The 25280-nt window shown below is 42.2% G+C and overlaps 3 protein-coding genes across 3 annotated transcripts in view; 1 reads left to right on the forward strand and 2 right to left on the reverse strand.

Moving 5' to 3' along the window:
* The window catches only part of LOC139403931 (histone-lysine N-methyltransferase KMT5B-like), a 34681-nt gene extending 27444 nt beyond the window's left edge, over nt 1–7237 (reverse strand). Inside the window, exon 1 of the mRNA XM_071147136.1 lies at nt 5887–7237. The gene's annotated coding sequence lies outside the window, so the exon portion shown is untranslated. The remainder of the gene's footprint in view (nt 1–5886) is intronic.
* A 144-nt stretch (nt 7238–7381) lies between these two features.
* LOC139403930 (heat shock factor-binding protein 1-like) lies at nt 7382–12743 on the reverse strand. Its single transcript, XM_071147135.1, has 4 exons — nt 12592–12743; nt 12004–12070; nt 11346–11470; nt 7382–7798 (listed from the first exon to the last, which is right to left on the reverse strand). Exons 1-3 carry the CDS (start codon nt 12637–12639, stop codon nt 11349–11351), a joined length of 237 nt encoding a protein of 78 aa, XP_071003236.1. The 5' UTR covers nt 12640–12743; the 3' UTR covers nt 7382–7798; nt 11346–11348.
* A 1069-nt stretch (nt 12744–13812) lies between these two features.
* On the forward strand, nt 13813–24725 carry LOC139403937 (solute carrier family 66 member 2-like). Its single transcript, XM_071147143.1, has 4 exons — nt 13813–14030; nt 14597–14730; nt 15704–15920; nt 24551–24725. Exons 1-4 carry the CDS (start codon nt 13813–13815, stop codon nt 24723–24725), a joined length of 744 nt encoding a protein of 247 aa, XP_071003244.1.
* The last annotated feature ends 555 nt before the right edge of the window (nt 24726–25280 follow it).

Here is a 25280-nt window from a genome sequence, read left to right on the forward strand (position 1 = left end):
CTGATTGCAGCTGTAATGTTTACAGTATTGTTTATTGTTATTGTGGACCGTTTCTCTTCAAAAACAGCCGTTATTTTAGTGCCTCTACGGAGTGCGTCAGCTAGGTAGTCGGCTGTGTGGTGTTCTGGGAGAAAAGCTTTTCTTCGGGCATTTAGAATGCAGTTTTCCTGTCTTCAGTAAGGTGTACTGTTAAAGAGAAATGTACGTTGTCGTGTTAACACTGGACCAAAACGTCTGTGGTCGAGGAAAAGGGATCCGCACCCGACACCAAAACCTGGACCTCTCATCGGACTCTGTTGTAAAAGTCCAGAATTTCTGTTTTTGATGAATATTTTCTCAGCTTGTACTGGGGGGGGGGGTCTAATGTGTGGATCATGTCCTCCAACGCCTTCTTTTCCCACCGGGTGGAACCATGTATATGGAAACAGCATCTGTGCACTTTGTCCACCAGGTGGTGGTTTTTGTATTTAACGCTGAACAAAAAATATTTAAAAAACCCAACAAGTTGTTGGTTCCATGTTTTATGAGCTGAAATAAAAGATCACAGAAATGTTCCATACGCACAACAAAAAAAAGAAGCTTATTTCGCTCAAATTTTGTACACTAATTCGTTTACGTCCCTGTTAAGTGAGCATTTCTTCTTTGCCAAGATAATCGCTTCACACCTGACAGATGTGCCATATCACGAAGATGAAATAGTTAACGAACTAGCGACCTGGACTTTTTGCATTGACCACACCCCTTTGCTCTGCCTTATGACTCATCACATATGCTGCTGGTATTGTTTATTATTCATCCTGTTGCCTAGTTACTTTACCCCTACCTACAGTGCATTCGGAAAGTATTCAGACCCCTTCACTTTAAAGAAAAAAAATTACATTAAATAAAAACATTTTACAGTTAGCGATGCACCGATTTTACATTTTTGACCGATACCGATATTCAATATTTTCCTTAACAGAAAAACCCGATGACCGATATTTTACATTTTAGCGGACTTAAGCATTTTAGTACAGTTAACGTTAAATACTTGAAACACACACTGACCAAAATGTTATTTTGTTGGCATTTAAGTATGTCCCCATTACCAGTAAAACATCATCAAAACCTATTTCTTTCACTTACTTGCTGTGCTGTTTCATTGTTCAGTCATTTCATTCTCAACCAGGATTTCATTATACATGTCAAGTAGTGAAGTGCCATGACAGAGGGTATCACGTCTGCTGTTTTGTTGAGCAGGTGTTTCAGTGCCATGACAGAGGGTATCACGTCTGCTGTCTTGTTGAGCAGGCGTTTCAGTGCCGTGACAGAGGGTATCACGTCTGCTGTTTTGTTGAGCAGGTGTTTCAATGCCATGACAGAGGGTATCACGTCTGCTGTTTTGTTGAGCAGGCGTTTCAGTGCCATGACAGAGGGTATCACGTCTGTTGTATTGTTGACCAGGCGTTTCAGTGCCGTGACAGAGGGTATCACGTCTGCTGTTTTGTTGAGCAGGCGTTTCAGTGCCGTGACAGAGGGTATCACGTCTGCTGTTTTGTTGAGCAGGCGTTTCAGTGCCGTGACAGAGGGTATCACGTCTGCTGTTTTGTTGAACAGGCGTTTCAATGCCATGACAGAGGGTATCACGTCTGCTGTTTTGTTGAGCAGGCGTTTCAGTGCCATGACAGAGGGTATCACGTCTGTTGTATTGTTGAACAGGCGTTTCAGTGCCGTGACAGAGGGTATCACGCCTGCTGTTTTGTTGAGCAGGTCTCTCAGTGCCATGACAGAGGGTATCACGTCTGCTGTCTTGTTGAACAGGTGTCTCAGTGCCATGACAGAGGGTATCACGTCTGCTGTTTTGTTGAGCAGGCGTTTCAGTGCCGTGACAGAGCGTATCACGCCTGCTGTTTTGTTGAGCAGGTGTCTCAGTGCCATGACAGAGGGTATCACGTCTGCTGTCTTGTTGAACAGGTGTCTCAGTGCCATGACAGAGGGTATCACGCCTGCTGTTTTGTTGAGCAGTGCCGTGACAGAGCGTATCACGTCTGCTGTTTTGTTGAGCAGGCGTTTCAGTGCCGTGACAGAGGGTATCACGTCTGCTGTCTTGTTGAACAGGTGTCTCAGTGCCATGACAGAGGGTATCACGTCTGCTGTTTTGTTGAGCAGGCGTTTCAGTGCCGTGACAGAGCGTATCACGCCTGCTGTTTTGTTGAGCAGGTGTCTCAGTGCCATGACAGAGGGTATCACGTCTGCTGTCTTGTTGAACAGGTGTCTCAGTGCCATGACAGAGGGTATCACGCCTGCTGTTTTGTTGAGCAGTGCCGTGACAGAGCGTATCACGTCTGCTGTTTTGTTGAGCAGGCGTTTCAGTGCCGTGACAGAGCGTATCACGTCTGCTGCAGACACAGTTGATGAGCTTATTTCTCCAGTCAGTTGTTCGAAAGGAGCTAGCTAGCGTGTTCATGTTCCCAGGTTTCAAACATGTTCTCAAATGCCATTGAAAATGGCAGCAGCGGTAGGAGAACCAGCACATTCTTGAGCAACGCAATTACGGCTTTCCTCAGTACGAAATACTCCTTGTTTAGTCATGATTGCACAGCCAGGCACGACTCCAACACAATTATCAAATTTGCAGATGACACAACAGTGGTAGGCCTGATCACCAACAACGACGAGACAGCCTATAGGGAGGTCAGAGACCTGACCGCGTGGTCAGTGGAGCAGTTTGAGAGCTTCAAGTTCCTTAGTGTCCACATCAACAAGCTAACATGGTCAAAACACTCCAAGGCAGTCGTGAAGAGGGCACGACAAAACCTATTTCCCCCTTTGGACACTGAAGAGATTTGGCATGGGTCCTCAGATCCTCAAAAGGTTCTACAGCTGTACCATTAAAGGCATCCTGCCTGGTTGCATCACCGCCTGGTTTGGCAACTGTTCAGCCTCCGACCGCAAGGCACTACGGAGGGTAGTGCGTACGGCCCAGTACATCACTGGGGCCAAGCTTCCTTCCATCCAGGACCTCTATACCAGGGGTGTCAGAGGAAGGTCCTAAAAATGGTCAAAGACTCCAGCCACCCTAGTCATACACTGTTCTCTTTGCTACCGCACGGCAAGCGGTAACGGAGCGTCATGTCTAGATCCAAGAGGCTTCTACACAGCTTCTACCCCCAAGCCATAAGACTCCTAAATATGTAATTTTTTTCAGTTATGAACATATTCTTATTTTCAATGACGGTCTAGGAACCATGTTCAGGGGCAGAACAACATTTTTTACCTTGTCAGCTTGGAGATTCTATCTGGCAACCTTTCGGGTTACTAGTCCAACACTCTAACCACTAGGCTACCTGCCGACCAATGGACATTAGACTGGTAGAAATCTGTCCTTTGGTCTGATGATTCCAAATTAGATTTTTGGTTCCAACTGCTATGTCCTTGTGAGACGCAGAGTAGGGTGAATGCATGATCTCTGCATGTGTGGTTCCCACTGCGAAGCATGGAGGTGGTGGTGTGATGGTATGGGGGTGCTTTGCTGTGACACTATTGGTGATTTATTTAGAATTCAAGGTACACTTCACCAGCATGGCTACTACCGCATTCTGAAGAAACATGCCATCCCATCTGGTTTACGCTTAGTGGGACTATCATTTGATTTTCAACAGGACAATGACCCAACACACCTCCAGGCTGTGCAAGGGCTATTTTACCAAGAAGGAGAGTGATGGTGTGCTGCATCAGATGACCTGGCCTCCACAATCACCCGACCTCAGCCGAAATGAGATGGTTTGGGATGAGATGGACCACAGAGTGAAGGAAAAGCAGCCAACAAGTGCTCAGTATATGTGGGAACTCCTTCAAGACTGTTGGAAAAGCATTCCAGGTTAAGCTGGTTAACTCAATTCCAAGATCGTGCAAAGTTGTCATCAAGGCAAAGGGTGGATACTTTGAAGAATCAAAAATATATTTAGATTTGTTCAACACTTTTTTGGTAACTACATTATTCCATTTGTTATTTCATAGTTGATGTCTTCACTATTATTACAATGTAGAAAATAGTAAAAAAACAAATAAAAACCCTTGAATGAGTAGGTGTCCAAACTTTTGACTGGTACTGTATATCTTATTGTCCCAGGGAAGACAGGATGGCCTCAATTTCAAGCCCTGGAGGGTATTATTTTAGAAAAAGACCAAAAGTATTTAGGTGTAATTGTAACGTTTCAATATTTCACAGGCAACCAAGGGTGGTGCACCAACCTCCAGGCAAGCCTTAAAGGGGCCGTGTTGTATTTTGAGACAGGCCTACATTGTCTGATGCTCTATGGGAAGAAAGATAGTAATGCATTTGATTTGTGTTAGACCTGTTTTTATGTGTGTGTGTGTGTGTGGGGGGGGGGGGGGGGGGGGGGGGGTCTTGAGCTTTCGGACAAGTAAAAAAAATAATATATATATATATCATATTTCCTACTTGCTAAAAACGTTAAACCCTGATATCTTTCGATAATTCTTCTATTTTTCTCTCTGCATTGTTGGGAAAGTCAGTAAGTAAGCATTTCACTGTTAGTCTACACCTGTTGTATTTACAAAGCATGTGACAAATAAAAAAGTTATTTATAGTTTAACTCTCAACAGTAAATTGAGACCCAGAATGAGTCCCCCCCCCAAAAAAATCTATATAATAATCTAAAATATAAATGGTGTAGAATCTTCAGATTCTGATTTAGATTATATCTGCAGCGCCACTTAGTGGTCGAATGAGGGAAGCCGCTTTGGCCGACTCAAATTTGGTACGTTTGAGACGTGCGTGATGATGTCTTATTTGCCAGCCAGATACACACATAATACAATATTGATCGGAAGTTAAACTAAAGGGCAATAGAAGCCATGCATTTATTTTATGGAACAATGGATTAGGTAACACTTCTTTAGCTAGCTACACCCTTGAACACTAGCAACTGAAATACGCCCCGGCGTAACGTCAGTACAAGCTAACAACAACACAAGAGGTTGTACTGACAGGGCCTCTTGTCAAAAAACAGCTGGCAAATTAGTGCAACACCTCATTCTGAGGGGTATCTCAATGTCAGAAACGGAACCACATCATGCGCGAGTTTACGTTCGCTAGTTAGTTGACTGTTTTGAGAAAAGTGTTCAACGAGGAACCCGGAAGGACACCACTAATACATGTTTGCCAACTTTCCATTTCAAACAGAGGCCTGATGATAGCCAACTCGCCGTTAATGTAGTGTATTTGCATGTCAGAGGGTGGACATTACACAATATTTAGCGATGTTACATAGCTATGTAGGTTGGCCCGGCATTAGCTTAACAAATTATGGATGGCTTGAAAACGACTAACTATTTACAGAAAGTTGACATACATCTCACTCACCGGCACTGATAATATTCGTTTCAATGCCTTGGTGTTAATAGGGTTTAGTAATGTTAGTTAGCTAACAATCAATAACAGTAAAGTAAAACACCCGTGTTAACTAGCTAAAGCAAATCATCTGTATAGCTAGCTAATTATCTACCAGTTAGATAGGTACCGAAACAATCTAGCTAGTGATTTTCAACACAAAAGTCGAGCGTAAATACACCTCTAATATACAAACATTGTACGATAAACACGTAGCTAAACGTTAACTATCTGTTTTTGAAAAGCAAAATAGACGAAACACTCGCCCAGGCCCAATAACCGAGGTTAGCTAGCCAGCTAGCATGGCTAACGCTAGTTCAGGAAAACTGACTAGCTTGTCCATATCTCGTTTGTTTTCTTTATTACTAGGTAACTTACTATCATGGCTGAGTTTGGATGTTTAATAGCCCTCTAGTTATCTACATTACCGGACAAATGTTACAGTAACTAGCTGGCTACAAAACGGCACAGTTGTTAGCGAGGTAACTTACGTTCTGAAAACATTTTTCCACCCATAGAAGTGTCAGGGACGTCTTGCAACGACCATTCACCGATTGAACAAATAACGTACAAATACTCACTAAATATTTATTCCAAGATGAGCAGGAACATTAGATAATCCTTCAACAACAACAAAAAAAATTAATCCAGAATTGATACGACACTGTAATCGGAAAAAAATATCGTCGGAAACAAAACATTTCAGAAATTAAGATTAAAATTCAAGATGGCGGCTATAGCACAGGGAGCGAGGAGAAAGGCGAAGCACTGCCATCCAGAAGAAATAGACCCGAGGAATACTTCAGCCATTCGGCATCAATCATGTCCAATAGTTTAAGATTAAACATATTAAAGTCGTTTTGACAATTAAATTAAGTTAACTGATGATTTCGAGAAATAAAACACTATTAATTCCTGATTTTGTAAAAAAAAAAAAAAAATCGGATGTACACAAAAGTAGTGCTGCATAAACAAACCTCTAAAGCGCTTCCTAAGAATCCAACGACAGCTGATAGGATCTACGCTCTTCTGCAGTCACACTCCGATAGAAAGCAAGTGAAGAGCAGCAAATATCGTGCAATAAGTCTATCTGCATAAAGATGGCATGTGAGCACAAAGGACTATTCTATACGGCAATACTACATTGACTCTCACCACTACTCTTTTTTTTCCCAAGTACAATTTAACCAGTTGTTCAGAAACCGGTTTCCCGGTCGACCTATCTATGGCACAAGTTGATGTGCGGTAGCTATGGTTCTAAGGTACTTGTAGTTAAATCCATACACGACAGCAAACGATATATCTATAAATCTGGGCACAGAGGGGTAATACAGAAATCTGCAATATAAACGACATTATTTGTCTAATCTCTGCTGATGTCATGTTCAAAGCATAATATTCTTAATCATACAAAAAATAAAGAAGCTAACGCTGCCAGCTGTAAGACTTTCACACACACAACTGGGCCGATTTGGCTACAATGGGTGAATTGCCCTGTCCTGATGGACTTGAAAGACATTCTGCACCAAATTTTCAAACGAAGCAAGATATTTCAGGGTTGTTGTCCTTTCTTATTTGACAGTGTAGATCAGTGCCCAAACCTATGTAATTCCATGGTAATCGGAGTAATGACACATTTGTAACATGTACCAGTTTGCAATGTGTCGTACACTGACTTTCCAATTGAACATGTTAGAATAAATTGCAGTAGTATACAAGTTGTGCATTTCCATTTCACGCTTCCCTCTGTTGCATTTTTAAAACCCAACTCCTTGAGTATGGTGGATGTGGGTGTTCACTGCTTTTTAACTGGGCATTATATCCTTCCCGAGGGGGCATTTATTCAGAGATATTGACAGCTTCTTTGAAAATAGGAAAATATACAGTGCCTTGCAAAAAATAAAAAAATAACATAACATTTTGTGCACAACTCATGTCCTCGATGCACTGCCCTTTTCAACCTGTATGAGAGAAGAGGAACAAAAGTGTATGCAAGCCCTGGTTTATTGTGAAAAAGACAAAGTAATAAAGAAATCTTAACACACAACATGTTTTTAGAACATTTGAATAGCAGTAAATGTTTTGTGTTGAAATATTGTTAAAATGATCAATTGGCTAGTTGACATAATCAGTTACTGGCCCAGCGAGTCACCTGAGTGAGCCTGAGTCACCTGAGTGAGCCATTATTCAGGATAGTGTCTCAAGTTAAGTTAAATATCAATTCAAAAAAAAAAAAAAGTTGACAGTGAACATTATTACAAGAGTTAATATAAAACATGTTACATACACAGTAAATTAAAATACTAATAATTAAAACAAAACAAAAAACCTTAAATACTACAATACTCCTGAAAAATTGTCTGTTTCCCATTTATAGTCTCCACCATCCTGTTACTTGGAAACCTGAGGGTGAAAAGAGAAGAGGCCATGTTAAATAAACCAAAGATCTTTTCAAATCACACAAAAAAAAGTAGTTACTAGAGCCTGACCGATACAGTGCCATCAGAAAATGTTCAACATTTGGTTGTGTTACAGCCTGAATTCAAAATGGATTACATGACCCCTCCCCCCTCTCCTCATCGACACACAATACCCCATGGTGACATGGTGAAAACAAGTGAAGTGGAAACAAGTGAAGAAGTTTTTGCTCATTTATTTAACATGAAATACAGAAATCTAATTTACATACAATATTAACAGCTGAGTCAATACTTCGTGGAAGCACGTTTGGAGGCAAATACAGCCTTGAGTCGTCCTGGGTGTGTCTGTATCAGCTTAGAGTCGTCCTGGGTGTGTCTGTATCAGCTTAGAGTCGTGCTGGGTGTGTCTGTATCAGCTTTGAGTCGTGTTGGGTGTGTCTGTATCAGCTTAGAGTCGTGTTGGGTGTGTCTGTATCAGCTTAGAGTCGTGTCGGGTGTGTCTGTATCAGCTTTGAGTCGTGTCGGGTGTGTCTGTATCAGCTTTGAGTCGTGTTGGGTGTGTCTGTATCAGCTTTGAGTCGTCCTGGGTGTGTCTGTATCAGCTTTGAGTCGTCCTGGGTGTGTCTGTATCAGCTTTGAGTCGTGTTGGGTGTGTCTGTATCAGCTTTGAGTCGTGTTGGGTGTGTCTGTATCAGCTTTGAGTCGTGTTGGGTGTGTCTGTATCAGCTTTGAGTCGTGTTGGGTGTGTCTGTATCAGCTTTGAGTCGTCCTGGGTGTGTCTGTATCAGCTTTGAGTCGTCCTGGGTGTGTCTGTATCAGCTTTGAGTCGTGTTGGGTGTGTCTGTATCAGCTTTGAGTCGTGTTGGGTGTGTCTGTATCAGCTTTGAGTCGTCTTGGGTATGTCTGTATCAGCTTTGAGTCGTGTTGGGTGTGTCTGTATCAGCTTTGAGTCGTGTCGGGTGTGTCTGTATCAGCTTTGAGTCGTGTCGGGTGTGTCTGTATCAGCTTTGAGTCGTGTTGGGTGTGTCTGTATCAGCTTAGAGTCGTCCTGGGTGTGTCTATCAGCTTAGAGTCGTGTTGGGTGTGTCTGTATCAGCTTAGAGTCGTCCTGATTGGGTTCTTGCCCAATTGCTCAGTTAGGTCAGACAGCCAGCTCTAAGCAGTCTGGGTAGTTCCATATTTTTTAAATTTCCTATGATGGAGACCACTGGGCTCATGGAAACTTCTTCAACACTCTAAACATTTTGTATACCCTTCCCCCAGATATAATTGTGATTAAGCATACAGTATATCTCAGAGCACTACGGACAGCTCCTTGTCTGTATCAGCTTAGAGTCGTCTTGGGTGTGTCTGTATCAGCTTTGAGTCGTGCTGGGTGTGTCTGTATCAGCTTTGAGTCGTGCTGGGTGTGTCTGTATCAGCTTAGAGTCGTGTTGGGTGTGTCTGTATCAGCTTAGAGTCGTGTTGGGTGTGTCTGTATCAGCTTTCTCAAGCTTTCTTAAGTTAGATGGGGAGTGGCGGTGAACAGCAATCTTCAAGTTTTTCCACAGATTTTAAATGGGACTAAGTCTAGGCCACTCAAGGACTTTCACATTCTTGTTCTGAAGCCATTCAAGCGTTGCTTTGGCTGTATGCTTGGGGTCCTTGTCCCGTTGAAACGTCACTCTTTGCTCCCAGTCTAAGGTTGTTTGCGCTCTGAAGCAGGTTCTTATCACAGATTTTCCTGTATTTGGCTCCCTTCATTGTTCCCTCTATTCTTACCAGTCTCTGCTGCTGAAAAGCATCCCCATAGCATGACACTGCCACCACCATGCTTCACAGTAGGGAATGCGTTAAGACAGGCGATGAGCTGTGCCTGTTTTATTCCAGACACTGATTTACATTCACGCCAAAGAGTTATATAATTCGTCCCATCAGACCACAGGATATTTTGCCTTATGCTCTCAGTCTTTTACATGCCTTTTTGCAAACACCAGGTGTGTCGTCATGTACCTTTTCCTCAGGAGTGGCTTCCGTCTGGCCACTCTCCCATACAGCCCAGATTGGTGAAGTGCTGTAGAGACTGTTGTCCTTCTGACAGGTTCTCCCATCTCAGCTAAGGAACTCTGTAGATCTGTTCGAGTGGTCATTGGGTTCTTGCCCAATTGCTCAGTTAGGTCAGACAGCCAGCTCTAGGCAGTCTGGGTAGTTCCATATTTTTTCAATTTCCTATGATGGAGACCATTGGGCTCATGGAAACTTCTTCATCACTCTAAACATGTTTTATACCCTTCCCCCAGATATAATTGTGATTAAGCATACAGTATATCTCAGAGCACTACGGACAGTTCCTTGGACTTGATGCTATAGTTTCTGCTCTGTCAACAAACAGTGGGACTTTATTTACACATACAGCTGTGTTTTTTTCTAAATCATGTCCACATGTAGACTTCAAATCGAGTTGTAGTGACAAACCCAAGGATGATCAAAGGACATTGGATGGAAATTTGTAGCGTCATAGCAAAGAGGTGTGAATACTGATGTAAATTAGATATATTTCTGTATTTCATTTTTCAATATATTTTCAACATTTCTAAAAAACAACATGTTTTCACTTTGTTATTATAAGGTATTGTGTGTAGATAAATGGATTAGAAAAAAACATTAAATCCATTTTAAATTAATGTGTAATAAGTCAAGGGGTACCAGTACTATCACCAATATTGTCCTTCTTAACCGATAAATCGGTACGGGCAGATATTCACTGATAACCGATATTGTCCTTTTTAACCACTGAATCGGTACGGGCAGATATTCACTGATAACCGATATTGTCCTTTTTAACCACTAAATCGGTACGGGCAGATATTCACTGATAACCGATATTGTCCTTTTTAACCACTGAATCGGTACGGGCAGATATTCACTGATAACCGATATTGTCCTTTTTAACCACTAAATCGGTACGGGCAGATATTCACTGATAACCGATATTGTCCTTTTTAACCGCTAAATCAGTACGGGCGGATATTCACTGATAACCGATATTGTCCTTTTTAACCGCTAAATCAGTACGGGCGGATATTCACTGATAACCGATATTGAATAAATAGAATGAAACGAGGGAATCTCATGCTGATCTGAACACCTGCAGCCATTTTGCGTGACATTATTATTATCGTCACAAAGTATGAAATCAACATTTGAAGCATAGTTATTGGACAATTGCTCTTTTGGATCGAAATGTCTGAGAATTCAGAGTAGAAAGATGACACGTTTTCATTTCCCACTCTAAAAAAAACAATATATTGGCATTGGGAACTTTGACCCCCAAAAATCGTAATCGGACCCCGCCCCAAAAAACATATGGATCTGGTTCTAGTAGTTACAATCTGAAAACATACACAGTGTTGTTGACAAATATTGGACAGTTTAATTGGAAAAACCCTTCGAACACACACACACACACACACACACACACACACACAGAGAGAGATCTATAGGAGATGACAAAAACAAGCAGAACGCTCAGTGGACTCCATGTTGATTACCTTTTAAGCAGAGCCCTGTTCCTCCTTGACCTTGTTCTCCGCCTCCATCTCCTCCACGCCAGCCTGGGTCATCAGGTCACCAATGTTCTTCTCCAGGTCATCGATGCGGCCACTCATCTCATCGAGTACTCTTGTCAAGGAAGCGGGAACAACATTCAGGTGCCATGCCTACTATACAAGATATCCCAAACTCCCAAAAGTTCCATAGAACTCCCAAAAGTTCCATAGAACTCCCAAAAGTTCCATAGAACTCCCAAAAGTTCCATAGAACTATGTAGCACCAATCCCTTTGGCCCAATCTGTCTGCTTGTTTACAGCGATCCATCAGTAATACAACGCCGATATTAATGTTCTGTATTTGGAAATGTTAGCAAAAAGTTTAACATTTCACTGTTAGTCTACAACTGTTGTTTAAGAAGCATGTGACAAATACAAGTGATTGATTTACACAATTTGCTTCAAACCCGGGCTGACAAAACCTCCAGGATTGAGTGATTTACATGTATCTGAATGATCAAGTCGTTGATATCATTAGACTACGCTATGAGCAATCCAATTCAATTGTAACATAAAACGGTGTCATTCTAAAAGTCTGTCTTTGATAGCATTGAAATGGTGAAAAAAAAATAGCATTGAAATTGTAAAAAAGGCAGGATATTTCTTCCAATGATCTGGTCTGACATGGTCTGGAATTTATCCTGCATCTGCTGCAGCAATGTCTGGACCTGTAAGAGAGGAGGACAGAACATGTAATCACTGTTTGTTGCAATGTGTGGGTGGACACGTTTATATCCTGTAGCATAGCAGAATCGTATTGCATGCATGCATACTATTGAACTTTGTGGGCGTTGAAGCTGCCTCTGATGCCTACACCGCTGATACCATGGAAACCATGGGGATTTGCAGTTTTGTCGTCAAAAAAAAAAGTCAAGCTTTACAAGCCGGGAACACAATTACGTTTAGCCATCTATCACCCATCTATCAGTTACATTTCAAGAATAATAGCTGTAGCTAGCTAGCTAAACAGGACTAAAACAAGGTAATGTAGCTAAACAGAATTTGACTGCAACTATTTCATTGAGATAAAAAAAAATAAAAAAGTTAATGTTGCTACAAAAACGATTGGGGGAGAAAAAAAGCAGTAACTTTAGCCAGTTAGCCAGCCTGCTAGCTAACGCTAGCTAGTTCTCAGGTTTTCAAATGGGACAGGATATGGCAAGGATTTGGGTCTAATAATAAGACTCACCACCCCAGTCAGGTCCTGTACAGATTTCGGATCCTGGATCTCTGACATTGCACTAAATTCGTGGCGCTGCTGTACTTATAAATCACTGGTTCGTCCGAGACGTCTTCTTCCTTCTCTGCAGTCGAAGCGAAACAACCTTGAATGATTGAGGGAATTATTTTACACTGGCCTGGGTTGAAACGGGCAATGACCGTTTACCTCATCGGGCAAAAACGGAGAGGGAGGAGCGCCCTTCTCAAATGGAGCAGTAATCTGCACCGCTTGGTCATGTTGTCAACAAGGCAGCATGGTGCATCGTCTAGAAACAAACATCATATATTTTCCAATAAAATACATTTTCTAATTAGTTTTAATTGGGATGGCAGATAAAGCGTTTTTCTTTAAATCAAAAGCAATCACATGGGAAAATACATAATCTAACTAATTACTACACGTGCTTGATTACCAAACTTTTGTTTTGAGCCGATTTCGCAATCTGACGGTCAGAGCATGGCACCTGGCTCATGCCCATAAAGCCCGGTTCTAAATGCAATAAACTTTGAGCCGGTGTAAAACACGCTAACACGGGCGCCAGAGCAAGATTAATCGAATCCCTCACTGACGAGCTACAGACCCCCCAACGAGTAAACAGTGAAGCATGCGCATGATAAATCTCGCGAGTTTACCAAAACGGGAAACGAGCAAAAGGTATTGGATTAGAAGCGTTTATAATATAATGCAACAACATTAGTGAGTATTTGGAAGAAATAGAGCAGAACCTGGAACATGATGCATGGCGAACAAGCATTTAGTAGGAATATATATTTCAAATTGCATCCTCCTCGATTTGGTTTATTCGCCATTCATTTTCTGCCGGTTGAATTCACTCAACTCTTGACTTGTTCTTCTCCTGGCTTTGATGAACAAAAGCCTCCCTATCATATAGGTAGGTTGGCTACAGTCCGTTTTTATTTCTCACCTCGTGTTGATTTGTAATTCATGCCAGAATAAGAGCTCAGCAGAAGTTTCAGCTTTGAAATAGGTTACAGTTTACTGTCTGACTGATTTGCAGTTAAAAAGTAAATAAACAAAACTACAACAACATCTTACAGATTCTGTTTAGGGCCTACCTATATGCACTATTGAACTAACGGAACTAAAGTCTGACGTTATGTTCGGTGCATTGGATCAGAGTCTACTGGTGGAAAGCTGTGCTGTGGTGTCCTATTCGTTGTGAGAGACATGGACAACAGACTGGGTCTGGGTGATGAAGAGGAGGGAGATGTGGGGACCCTGTGGCACTCTTTGGACTGGCTGACGTCCTGTGTGATGGTGGCTGGAGGGGCTCTGCCCTACGCCTCACAGTACCGGCAGATCCTTCGGACCAAGAACACAGACGGCTTCTCTACACGCGTCTGCCTGGTTCTGCTGGTCGCTAACATCCTCCGCATCCTCTTCTGGCGAGTGGGTTTGGGTGTTTGGGGGTAAGGTTTACCTGGAGATAATGCAGTGTCAGGTTTTCCGCTAATGTGTGTGTATGTATGTGTGTGTGTCTGCCTGTTTGTTTGTTTGTGTGTGTGCGTGCGTGCGTGCGTGCGTGTGTGTGTGTATGTATGTGTGCGTGCGTGCGTGTGTGTGTATGTATGTGTGTGCGTCTGCCTGCCTGTTTGTGTGTGTGTGTGCATCTGCCTGTGTGTGTGTGTGTGTGTGTGTGTGTGTATGTATGTGTGTGCGTCTGCCTGTTTGTGTGTGTGTGTATTATGTGTGTGCGTCTGCCTGTTTGTGTGTGTGTGTGTGTGTGTGTGTATGTATGTGTGTGCGTCTGCCTGTTTGTGTGTGTGTGTATGTATGTGTGTGCATCTGCCTGTTTGTGTGTGTGTGTGTGCGTGTGTGTGTATATGTATGTGTGGGCATCTGCCTGTTTGTGTGTGTGTGTATATGTATGTGTGTGTATATGTATGTGTGTGCGTCTGCCTGTTTGTGTGTGTGTGTGTGTGTGTGTGTGTGTGTGTTTTCACACCTGCAGGTTTGGGAAGCAGTTTGAGGTGACTCTGCTCCTGCAGAGTGTGGTGATGATTCTCACCATGCTGGTGATGCTCAACCTCTGCTGCTCTGTGCAGAACACCAACCGTATCAGCACCAAACAGCACCACATCACAGGTAACAGCAACCCTATAGCACCCGTAGAATAACTATCTAACAGCCATCTGACTACGGCTCCAGGCGTTTGATTACGTTGAAAGCTTGTAGCAAAGGCTAACGACATCCTTTTAAAAACCATAAGACACCCATCTACCACCCATCTACCACCCATCTACCACCCATCTACCACCCATCTATCACCCATCTATCACCCATCTATCCACCACTTAATAACCATCCAGCCACCTCTGCAGCTGTTCTATTGTTTCACCACTAGAGGGAGATATTGGGGAGGAAAGAGGAAACAAAAACCTTACATTGTTTACCTTCTGTCTGTGTCTGTCTGTGTCTCTGTCTCTCTGTCTGTATCTATGTCTCTCTGTCTGTGTCTGTCTGTCTGTATCTATCTCTCTCTGTATCTATGTCTCTCTGTCTGTGTCTCTGTCTGTATCTATGTATCTCTCTCTGTATCTATGTCTCTCTGTCTGTATCTCTGTCTCTGTGTCTATGTCTCTCTGTCTGTGTCTATGTCTCTCTGTCTATGTCTCTCTGTCTGTGTCTGTCTGTGTCTCTGTCTCTCTGTCTGTGTCTGTCTCTCTGTCTGTGTCTCTGTCTCTGTCTCTCTGTCTGTATCTATGTCTCTCTGTCTGTCTCTCTGTCTCTCTGTCTGTGTCTATGTCTCTCTGTCTGTATCACTGTCTCTCTGTCTGTGTCTGTCTCTCTCTCTGTCTGTGTCTATGTCTCTCTGTGTCTCTGTCTCTCTCTCTCTGTCTGTATCTCTGTCTCTCTGTCTGTTTCTGTCTCTCTGTCTGTATCTCTGTGTCTGTGTCTCTGTCTCTCTCTCTCTCTGTCTGTATCTCTGTGTCTGTGTCTCTCTCTCTCTCTCTGTATCTCTGTGTCTGTGTCTCTGTCTGTCTGTGTCTCTGTCTGTGTTTCTCTGTGTCTCTGTCTCGCTCTCTCTCTCCATCCACCCCATCTCTCTCTCTATCAGATCTGGAACCACGGTTCTTTTGGAGCTGGGATGGCTTTGAGGACTACCTCATCTTCCTGTTGGCCTTCACGCTTCCCTGTGCCTTCACCACCCTTCTCCTCCTGGACTCCTCTCTGTTTGTGGAGTCCCTGGGCTTCCTGGCCGTGCTGACGGAGGCCATGCTGGGACTACCACAGCTGCTCCAGAACCAACGCAACCACTCCACCACCGGCATGAGGTGAGGCTGAGGAAACAAACACATTTTCTTCAGGAAATTAACCCGCTCTACTCAGATAATGGTTACCAGCTCTCACTCACCTGCTTCTCTCAGCCACCCTATCAGCCGTCACTCACCTGCTTCTCTCTGCATCACCCTATCAGCCGTCACTCACCTGCTTCTCTCAGCATCCCCTACCAGCCCTCACTCACCTGCTTCTCTCAGCATCGCCTATCAGCCATCACTCACCTGCTTCTCTCAGCATCGCCTATCAGCCATCACTCACCTGCTTTTCTCAGCATCCCCTACCAGCTCTCACTCACCTGCTTCTCTCAGCATCCCCTACCAGCCCTCACTCACCTGCTTCTCTCAGCATCGCCTATCAGCCATCACTCACCTGCTTCTCTCAGCATCGCCTATCAGCCATCACTCACCTGCTTCTCTCAGCATCCCCTACCAGCTCTCACTCACCTGCATCTCTCAGCATCCCCTACCAGCCCTCACTCACCTGCTTCTCTCAGCATCGCCTATCAGCCATCACTCACCTGCTTCTCTCAGCATCCACTACCAGCCCTCACTCACCTGCTTCTCTCTGTCCGCTCTTCATGCCCATCTATTCCTCTCTGTTTTATATTCTAATGCAGCCGTGATGACGAGCGGGGATGCAGACCCTGATGAGTGTTTTGTTGTTGAACATGTTATACATTGGAGCAGAGCGAGCCAACTTGACACATTGTCTAATTGAATTGCCTGGTATAACCAAGAGCACGGGCCAGTCTGAGTAGGCTTTGCAATTACACGTTTGCTAGCCTGTCACACAGTCTCTTGAGTGCCAGAGGAAAAATGGAGCACAGCTTCGCGACAGGCATGTCTTCAGCGTTACAGAAAGGAAAACGCCTCGTCTCAAAAAACACGAGACATTTTTACCAGAGCCACCATTTTTTTTCTGCACGATTTCGTGCGCATTTGATATAATTTCACAGAACCACGTCGCGGGCCGTTTTTAAACTAATCCCGGGCCGCTAATTATTGGTTTGATAACAAACAACGTCATGTTCAATCATGTTACCTAGCTAGCTAACAACCTGGTAACTTCACACTAGGTTTAGGCACATCTGATTGGTCCAGGAAGAAAGGAAAAGGGTTTGCTACTAGTGAGATGTGATTCCAAGGTAGGATTCATATAGACCTAATGGGAGACTATATAGGATTCATATAGACCTAATGGGAGACTAAACTATATAGGATTCATATAGGTCTAATGGGAGACTAAACTATATAGGATTCATATAGGTCTAATGGGAGACTAAACTATATAGGATTCATATAGGCCTAATGGGAGACTATATAGGATTCATAAAGGCCTAATGGGAGACTATATAGGATTCATATAGGCCTAATGGGAGACTAAACTATATAGGATTCATATAGGTCTAATGGGAGACTAAACTATATAGGATTCATATAGGTCTAATGGGAGACTAAACTATATAGGATTCATATAGGTCTAATGGGAGACTAAACTATATAGGATTCATATAGGCCTAATGGGAGACTAAACTCTATAGGATTCATATAGACCTAATGGGAGACTAAACTATATAGGATTCATAAAGGCCTAATGGGAGACTAAAATATATAGGATTCATAAAGGCCTAATGGCAGACTAAACTCTATAGGATTCATATAGGCCTAATGGGAGACTAAACTCTATAGGATTCATATAGGCCTAATGGGAGACTAAACTATATAGGATTCATAAAGGCCTAATGGGAGACTAAAATATATAGGATTCATAAAGGCCTAATGGCAGACTAAACTCTATAGGATTCATATAGGCCTAATGGGAGACTAAACTATATAGGATTCATAAAGGCCTAATGGGAGACTAAAATATATAGGATTCATAAAGGCCTAATGGCAGACTAAACTCTATAGGATTCATATAGGCCTAATGGGAGACTATATAGGATTCATATAGGTCTAATGGGAGACTATATAGGATTCATAAAGGCCTAATGGGAGACTATATAGGATTCATAAAGGCCTAATGGGAGACTATATAGGATTCATAAAGGCCTAATGGGAGACTATATAGGATTCATAAAGGCCTAATGGGAGACTATATAGGATTCATAAAGGCCTAATGGGAGACTATATAGGATTCATAAAGGTCTAATGGGAGACTATATAGGATTCATAAAGGCCTAATGGGAGACTATATAGGATTCATAAAGGCCTAATGGGAGACTATATAGGATTCATATAGGCCTAATGGGAGACTGACTATATAGGATTCATAAAGGCCTAATGGGAGACTATATAGGATTCATAAAGGTCTAATGGGAGACTATATAGGATTCATAAAGGTCTAATGGGAGACTATATAGGATTCATATAGGCCTAATGGGAGACTAAACTCTATAGGATTCATATAGACCTAATGGGAGACTAAACTATATAGGATTCATAAAGGCCTAATGGGAGACTAAAATATATAGGATTCATAAAGGCCTAATGGGAGACTAAAACATATAGGATTCATATAGGCCTAATGGGAGACTAAAATATATAGGATTCATATAGGCCTAATGGGAGACTATATAGGATTCATATAGGCCTAATGGGAGACTATATAGGATTCATATAGGTCTAATGGGAGACTATATAGGATTCATGTAGGCCTAATGGGAGACTATATAGGATTCATAAAGGTCTAATGGGAGACTAAACTATATAGGATTCATAAAGGTCTAATGGGAGACTAAACTATATAGGATTCATAAAGGCCTAATGGCAGACTAAACTCTATAGGATTCATATAGGCCTAATGGGAGACTATACTATATAGGATTCATATAGGCCTAATGGGAGACTATATAGGATTCATATAGGCCTAATGGGAGACTATATAGGATTCATATAGGTCTAATGGGAGACTATATAGGATTCATGTAGGCCTAATGGGAGACTATATAGGATTCATAAAGGTCTAATGGGAGACTAAACTATATAGGATTCATAAAGGCCTAATGGCAGACTAAACTCTATAGGATTCATATAGGCCTAATGGGAGACTAAACTATATAGGATTCATATAGGCCTAATGGCAGACTAAACTATATAGGATTCATATAGGCCTAATGGGAGACTAAAATATATAGGATTCATATAGGCCTAATGGGAGACTAAACTATATAGGATTCATGTAGGCCTAATGGCAGACTAAAATATATAGGATTCATATAGGCCTAATGGAAGACTATATAGGATTCATAAAGGTCTAATGGGAGACTAAACTATATAGGATTCATAAAGGCCTAATGGCAGACTAAACTCTATAGGATTCATATAGGCCTAATGGGAGACTAAACTATATAGGATTCATATAGGCCTAATGGGAGACTAAACTATATAGGATTCATATAGGCCTAATGGGAGACTAAAATATATAGGATTCATATAGGCCTAATGGCAGACTAAACTATATAGGATTCATATAGGCCTAATGGAAGACTATACTATATAGGATTCATATAGGCCTAATGGGAGACTAAACTATATAGGATTCATAAAGGCCTAATGGGAGACTAAAATATATAGGATTCATATAGGCCTAATGGGAGACTAAACTATATAGGATTCATATAGGCCTAATGGCAGACTAAACTCTATAGGATTCATATAGGCCTAATGGCAGACTAAACTATATAGGATTCATATAGGCCTAATGGAAGACTATACTATATAGGATTCATATAGGTCTAATGGGAGACTATATAGGATTCATATAGGCCTAATGGGAGACTATATAGGATTCATATAGGCCTAATGGGAGACTATATAGGATTCATATAGGCCTAATGGAAGACTAAACTATATAGGATTCATATAGGCCTAATGGAAGACTAAACTATATAGGATTCATATAGGCCTAATGGAAGACTAAACTATATAGGATTCATATAGGCCTAATGGAAGACTAAACTATATAGGATTCATATAGGCCTAATGGGAGACTAAACTATATAGGATTCATATAGGCCTAATGGGAGACTAAACTCTATAGGATTCATATAGGCCTAATGGGAGACTAAACTCTATAGGATTCATAAAGGCCTAATGGGAGACTAAACTATATAGGATTCATATAGGCCTAATGGAAGACTAAACTATATAGGATTCATATAGGCCTAATGGGAGACTAAACTATATAGGATTCATATAGGCCTAATGGGAGACTAAACTATATAGGATTCATATAGGCCTAATGGGAGACTAAACTATATAGGATTCATATAGGCCTAATGGGAGACTAAACTATATAGGATTCATATAGGCCTAATGGCAGACTAAACTATATAGGATTCATATAGGCCTAATGGGAGACTAAACTATATAGGATTCATATAGGCCTAATGGCAGACTAAACTATATAGGATTCATGTAGGCCTAATGGGAGACTATACTATAAAACAACTATTTTTCTTGGGCTACTTAAATTCTGTTTGGTGCCTAAGGTTTTTTTAAAAGTTGGGAGCAGTTTGTTTGTGGGAGACAGAGAGAGATTGGTGTGTGTGTATTTATGAAAACTAGGGGGGTGGGGTGTGTGTGTATTTATGAGAATGAGGGGAGGGGGTGTGTGTTTAATTGATGAGGAAAAACGGGTTACAGCCACTTTTTTTTTTTATTTTACCTTTATTTAACGAGGCAAGTCAGTTAAGAACAAATTCTTATTTTCAATGACGGCCTAGGAACAGTGGGTTAACTGCCTTGTTCAGGGGCAGAACGACAGATTTGTACCATGTCAGCTCGGGGATTTGAACTTGCAACCTTCCAACGCCCTAACCACTAGGCTACCCTGCCGCCCCATATCATTATGCATGTTTCCTTCCTGCCATATCTCCAGACCAATCACAGCTAGGCCTTTGGATATGAGCCAATCAGCCAATCAATGCAGCATTCTATTGTATAGTGAACAATGTGTTGTATTGACTAGAAGGGTCAAGTTAAATTCAATGTGTTGTATTGACTAGAAGGGTCAAGTTAAATTCAATGTGTTGTATTGACTAGAAGGGTCAAGTTAAATTCAATGTGTTGTATTGACTAGAAGGGTCAAGTTAAATTCAATGTGTTGTATTGACTAGAAGGGTCAAGTTAAATTCAATGTGTTGTATTGACTAGAAGGGTCAAGTTAAATTCAATGTGTTGTATTGACTAGAAGGGTCAAGTTAAATTCAATGTGTTGTATTGACTAGAAGGGTCAAGTTAAATTCAATGTGTTGTATTGACTAGAAGGGTCAAGTTAAATTCAATGTGTTGTATTGACTAGAAGGGTCAAGTTAAATTCAATGTGCTGTATTGACTAGAAGGGTCAAGTTAAATTCAATGTGTTGTATTGACTAGAAGGGTCAAGTTAAATTCAATGTGCTTTATTGACTAGAAGGGTCAAGTTAAATTCAATGTGTTGTATTGACTAGAAGGGTCAAGTTAAATTCAATGTGTTGTATTGACTAGAAGGGTCAAGTTAAATTCAATGTGTTGTATTGACTAGAAGGGTGAATATCAGTGACAGTTTTTTGTGTAATGCATAGGCAGAACATTTAGAAAATGAGAGAACAAGCTCTTCTAAATTTCATTTAAAAATACATTATATTTCCTAGCAACAACCGATTTTAAATGAATTTGCCCATGGAGTTTAGAGGATGCAATATATATTTATTTATTTGATTTCATTTTATTTCACCTTTATTTAACCAGGTAGGCTAGTTGAGAACACCTCTATTTAACCAGGTAGGCTAGTTGAGAACACCTCTATTTAACCAGGTAGGCTAGTTGAGAACACCTCTATTTAACCAGGTAGGCTAGTTGAGAACACCTCTATTTAACCAGGTAGGCTAGTTGAGAACACCTCTATTTAACCAGGTAGGCTAGTTGAGAACACCTCTATTTAACCAGGTAGGCTAGTTGAGAACACCTCTATTTAACCAGGTAGGCTAGTTGAGAACACCTCTATTTAACCAGGTAGGCCAGTTGAGAACACCTCTATTTAACCAGGTAGGCTAGTTGAGAACACCTTTATTTAACCAGGTAGGCTAGTTGAGAACACCTTTATTTAACCAGGTAGTCCAGTTGAGAACACCTTTATTTAACCAGGTAGGCTAGTTGAGAACACCTCTATTTAACCAGGTAGGCTAGTTGAGAACACCTTTATTTAACCAGGTAGGCTAGTTGAGAACACCTTTATTTAACCAGGTAGGCTAGTTGAGAACACCTTTATTTAACCAGGTAGGCTAGTTGAGAACACCTTTATTTAACCAGGTAGGCTAGTTGAGAACACCTTTATTTAACCAGGTAGGCTAGTTGAGAACACCTCTATTTAACCAGGTAGGCTAGTTGAGAACACCTCTATTTAACCAGGTAGGCTAGTTGAGAACACCTCTATTTAACCAGGTAGGCTAGTTGAGAACACCTCTATTTAACCAGGTAGGCTAGTTGAGAACACCTCTATTTAACCAGGTAGGCTAGTTGAGAACACCTCTATTTAACCAGGTAGGCTAGTTGAGAACACCTCTATTTAACCAGGTAGGCTAGTTGAGAACACCTCTATTTAACCAGGTAGGCTAGTTACAACTGCAACCTGGTCAAGATAAAGCAAAGCAGTGTGACACAGACAACAACACAGAGTTACACACGGAGTAAACAATAAACAAGTCAATAACACAATAAAACAAGTCAATGACACAGTAGAAAAAAAAGAAAGTCTATATACAGTGTGTGCAAAAGGCATGATGAGGTAGGCAATAAAAAGGCCATAGGAGTGAATAATTACTGCTTTAAATTGTCCTTTCCCAGGCCCCAGACTTGGTTAGTCCGGCCATGAGCTGCTGCAGTAAAACTCCTGGTATGCTTGTAGTTGATGAACGTTTTTCTTTCTCGTGAGGTGAAGCTAATGAGTGTTTACTCTGACGAGAGCTATCCTCTGAAACGCGTTCCAGCCGTACCCTGAGACACACTAACTAACCTACTAAATTAACTAAGTTTGTCTCAAAATGGCACCGTATTCCCTACCTATAATGCAATGCACCTACACAGTGCACTATCTGGGGAATAAGTTGGCATTTGGATGTGAGCCAATAATACTCAGATGACACCCGGCTGTCTGCCAAAACCTGGTGGTTATGATAATGAAGAAGCACCATTAAGTTAAGTCAACAACCATTGTAGAGTTGAGGTCACGATGATGTTAGACTGTCAACCATGCCATGCTCCTCTGTTTAAATTGGATAAGATAGATAATCTACGTATACAGATGCTAAGCTAATACCAGTTTGTGGCTTGGCACAATGTAAAGTTGAGGTCACGATGATGTGAGACTCTCAGCCTTGCCATGCTTCTCTGTTTAAATTGGATATGATAGATAATCATTAAGATAAGCTACATATACAGATAATAAGCTAATACCAGTTTGTGGCTTGGCACATTGCAGAGTTGAGGTCACGATGATGTGAGACTGTCAGCCTCGCCATGCTTCTCTGTTTAAATTGGACAAGATAGATAAGCTACGTATACAGATGCTAAGCTAATACCGGTTTGTGGCTTGGCACAGGGAGAACGGTGCGACTGCAGACCGCAATTCATCTGCAGGAATTCCTCTTTATACTTCGTTGGGTAAAAATGTTATGCTATGACTCTGGGAGGCAAGTGCACTCCAGTACAGTAGGGGGCGGTAACCGTATGCTCGCCAGACCTAAAGAATACTCCGGTACACATTAGGGAGCCGGCATCGTGTGCTAGCTAGTCCTAAAGAGAACTCTGCTACACCTTCTGGGTGTCATAGGGCTATAGGGCCATGTTGGGCTGTCTCAGACACCAGTCAGCCTGGCCTACAGACCTTCTGGGTGTCATAGGGCCAGGTTGGGCTGCCTCAGACACCAGTCAGCCTGGCCTACAGACCTTCTGGGTGTCATAGGGCTATAGGGCCAGGTTGGACTGCCTCAGACACCAGTCAGCCTGGCCTACAGACCTTCTGGGTGTCATAGGGCCCATGTTGGACTGCCTCAGACACCAGTCAGCCTGTCCTACAGACCTTCTGGGTGTCATAGGGCTATAGGGCCAGGTTGGACTGCCTCAGACACCAGTCAGCCTGGCCTACAGACCTTCTGGGTGTCATAGGGCCCATGTTGGACTGCCTCAGACACCAGTCAGCCTGGCCTACAGACCTTCTGGGTGTCATAGGGCCCATGTTGGACTGTCTCAGACACCAGTCAGCCTGTCCTACAGACCTTCTGGGTGTCATAGGGCTATAGGGCCAGGTTGGACTGCCTCAGACATCAGTCAGCCTGTCCTACAGACCTTCTGGGTGTCATAGGGCCCATGTTGGACTGTCTCAGACATCAGTCAGCCTGTCCTACAGACCTTCTGGGTGTCATAGGGCTATAGGGCCCATGTTGGACTGTTTCAGACACCAGTCGGACCTATTTGACACTGATGATCAATAAGGACCTCTTGAGTTCGGTGCTCAAACCGATCTAAAAGACACACCTGGAGGCAAACAGGTGCAGCACCATGTTTCCTCTTCTCAGTGACTCTGTCATTCAAAGGGATGGTCAATGATCCTGTTTTCTTATTGACATGTTTTCTGTCTTCAGTGTGAACATGGTCCTACTGTGGATGGCCGGGGACAGCTTCAAGACGGCCTACTTTGCCCTGAAGGAGAGCCCGCTCCAGTTCCTGTTGTGTGGGTTGACTCAGGTACTGGTGGATCTGGCTATCCTCTATCAAGTGTGTCTCTACAGCCAAGACCACTGGGACAAACTGGCTTAACTAACTCTAACCCTAGCTAACTCTAACCCTAGCTATCACTAGCTAACTCTAACCCTAGCTATCACTAGCTAACTCTAACCCTAGCTAACTCTAGCGCACCGCTAACTAAGCTAGCCGTTTCACATCCGTTACACCTAGCTATCACTAGCTAACTCTAGCTAACTCTAACCCTAGCTATCACTAGCTAACTCTAGCCCTAACTAACTCTAGCCCTAACTAACTCTAGCCCTAACTAACCCTAACTAACTCTAACCCTAACTAACCCTAGCTTGGAGAGGAGTAGAAGGTGCTCAACTAAGGTGAGATGAGGTTCAACCTGGCCACATCTACATAATGTTTATGATGGTACACTGGTAACCAAAACAAACTGTTTCTGTCAGTTTGTTAGCGTTTTGTTGCATTTCCTGTCTACTGACAACAGCTACAGGGTCAACAACACATGTCAACACAGGAAGAGCCACCAGTAGGAGTCAGACATAACAGTCGTATACTACAATACCAAGCACAGATATACTGAGTGGACAAAACATTAGGAACACCTGCTCTTTCCACGAC

Source organism: Oncorhynchus clarkii, unplaced genomic scaffold, assembly GCF_045791955.1.
Source record: "Oncorhynchus clarkii lewisi isolate Uvic-CL-2024 unplaced genomic scaffold, UVic_Ocla_1.0 unplaced_contig_8727_pilon_pilon, whole genome shotgun sequence".
Lineage (NCBI taxonomy): Eukaryota > Metazoa > Chordata > Actinopteri > Salmoniformes > Salmonidae > Oncorhynchus > Oncorhynchus clarkii.

What these genes read in the sequence shown, in the direction of transcription:
- LOC139403937 (XM_071147143.1), top strand. Translation starts at nt 13,813, where the DNA reads ATGGACAACAGACTGGGTCTGGGTGATGAAGAGGAGGGAGATGTGGGG. An exon ending in ATCCTCCGCATCCTCTTCTG is followed by an intron (nt 14,031 to 14,596) that starts GCGAGTGGGTTT and finishes TCACACCTGCAG; the next exon opens with GTTTGGGAAGCAGTTTGAGG. An exon ending in CAAACAGCACCACATCACAG is followed by an intron (nt 14,731 to 15,703) that starts GTAACAGCAACC and finishes TCTCTCTATCAG; the next exon opens with ATCTGGAACCACGGTTCTTT.
- LOC139403930 (XM_071147135.1), bottom strand. Translation starts at nt 12,639, where the DNA reads ATGTCAGAGATCCAGGATCCGAAATCTGTACAGGACCTGACTGGGGTG. An exon ending in TACAGGACCTGACTGGGGTG is followed by an intron (nt 12,071 to 12,591) that starts GTGAGTCTTATT and finishes CCTCTCTTACAG; the next exon opens with GTCCAGACATTGCTGCAGCA. An exon ending in AGACCAGATCATTGGAAGAA is followed by an intron (nt 11,471 to 12,003) that starts ATATCCTGCCTT and finishes TGACAAGAGTAC; the next exon opens with TCGATGAGATGAGTGGCCGC.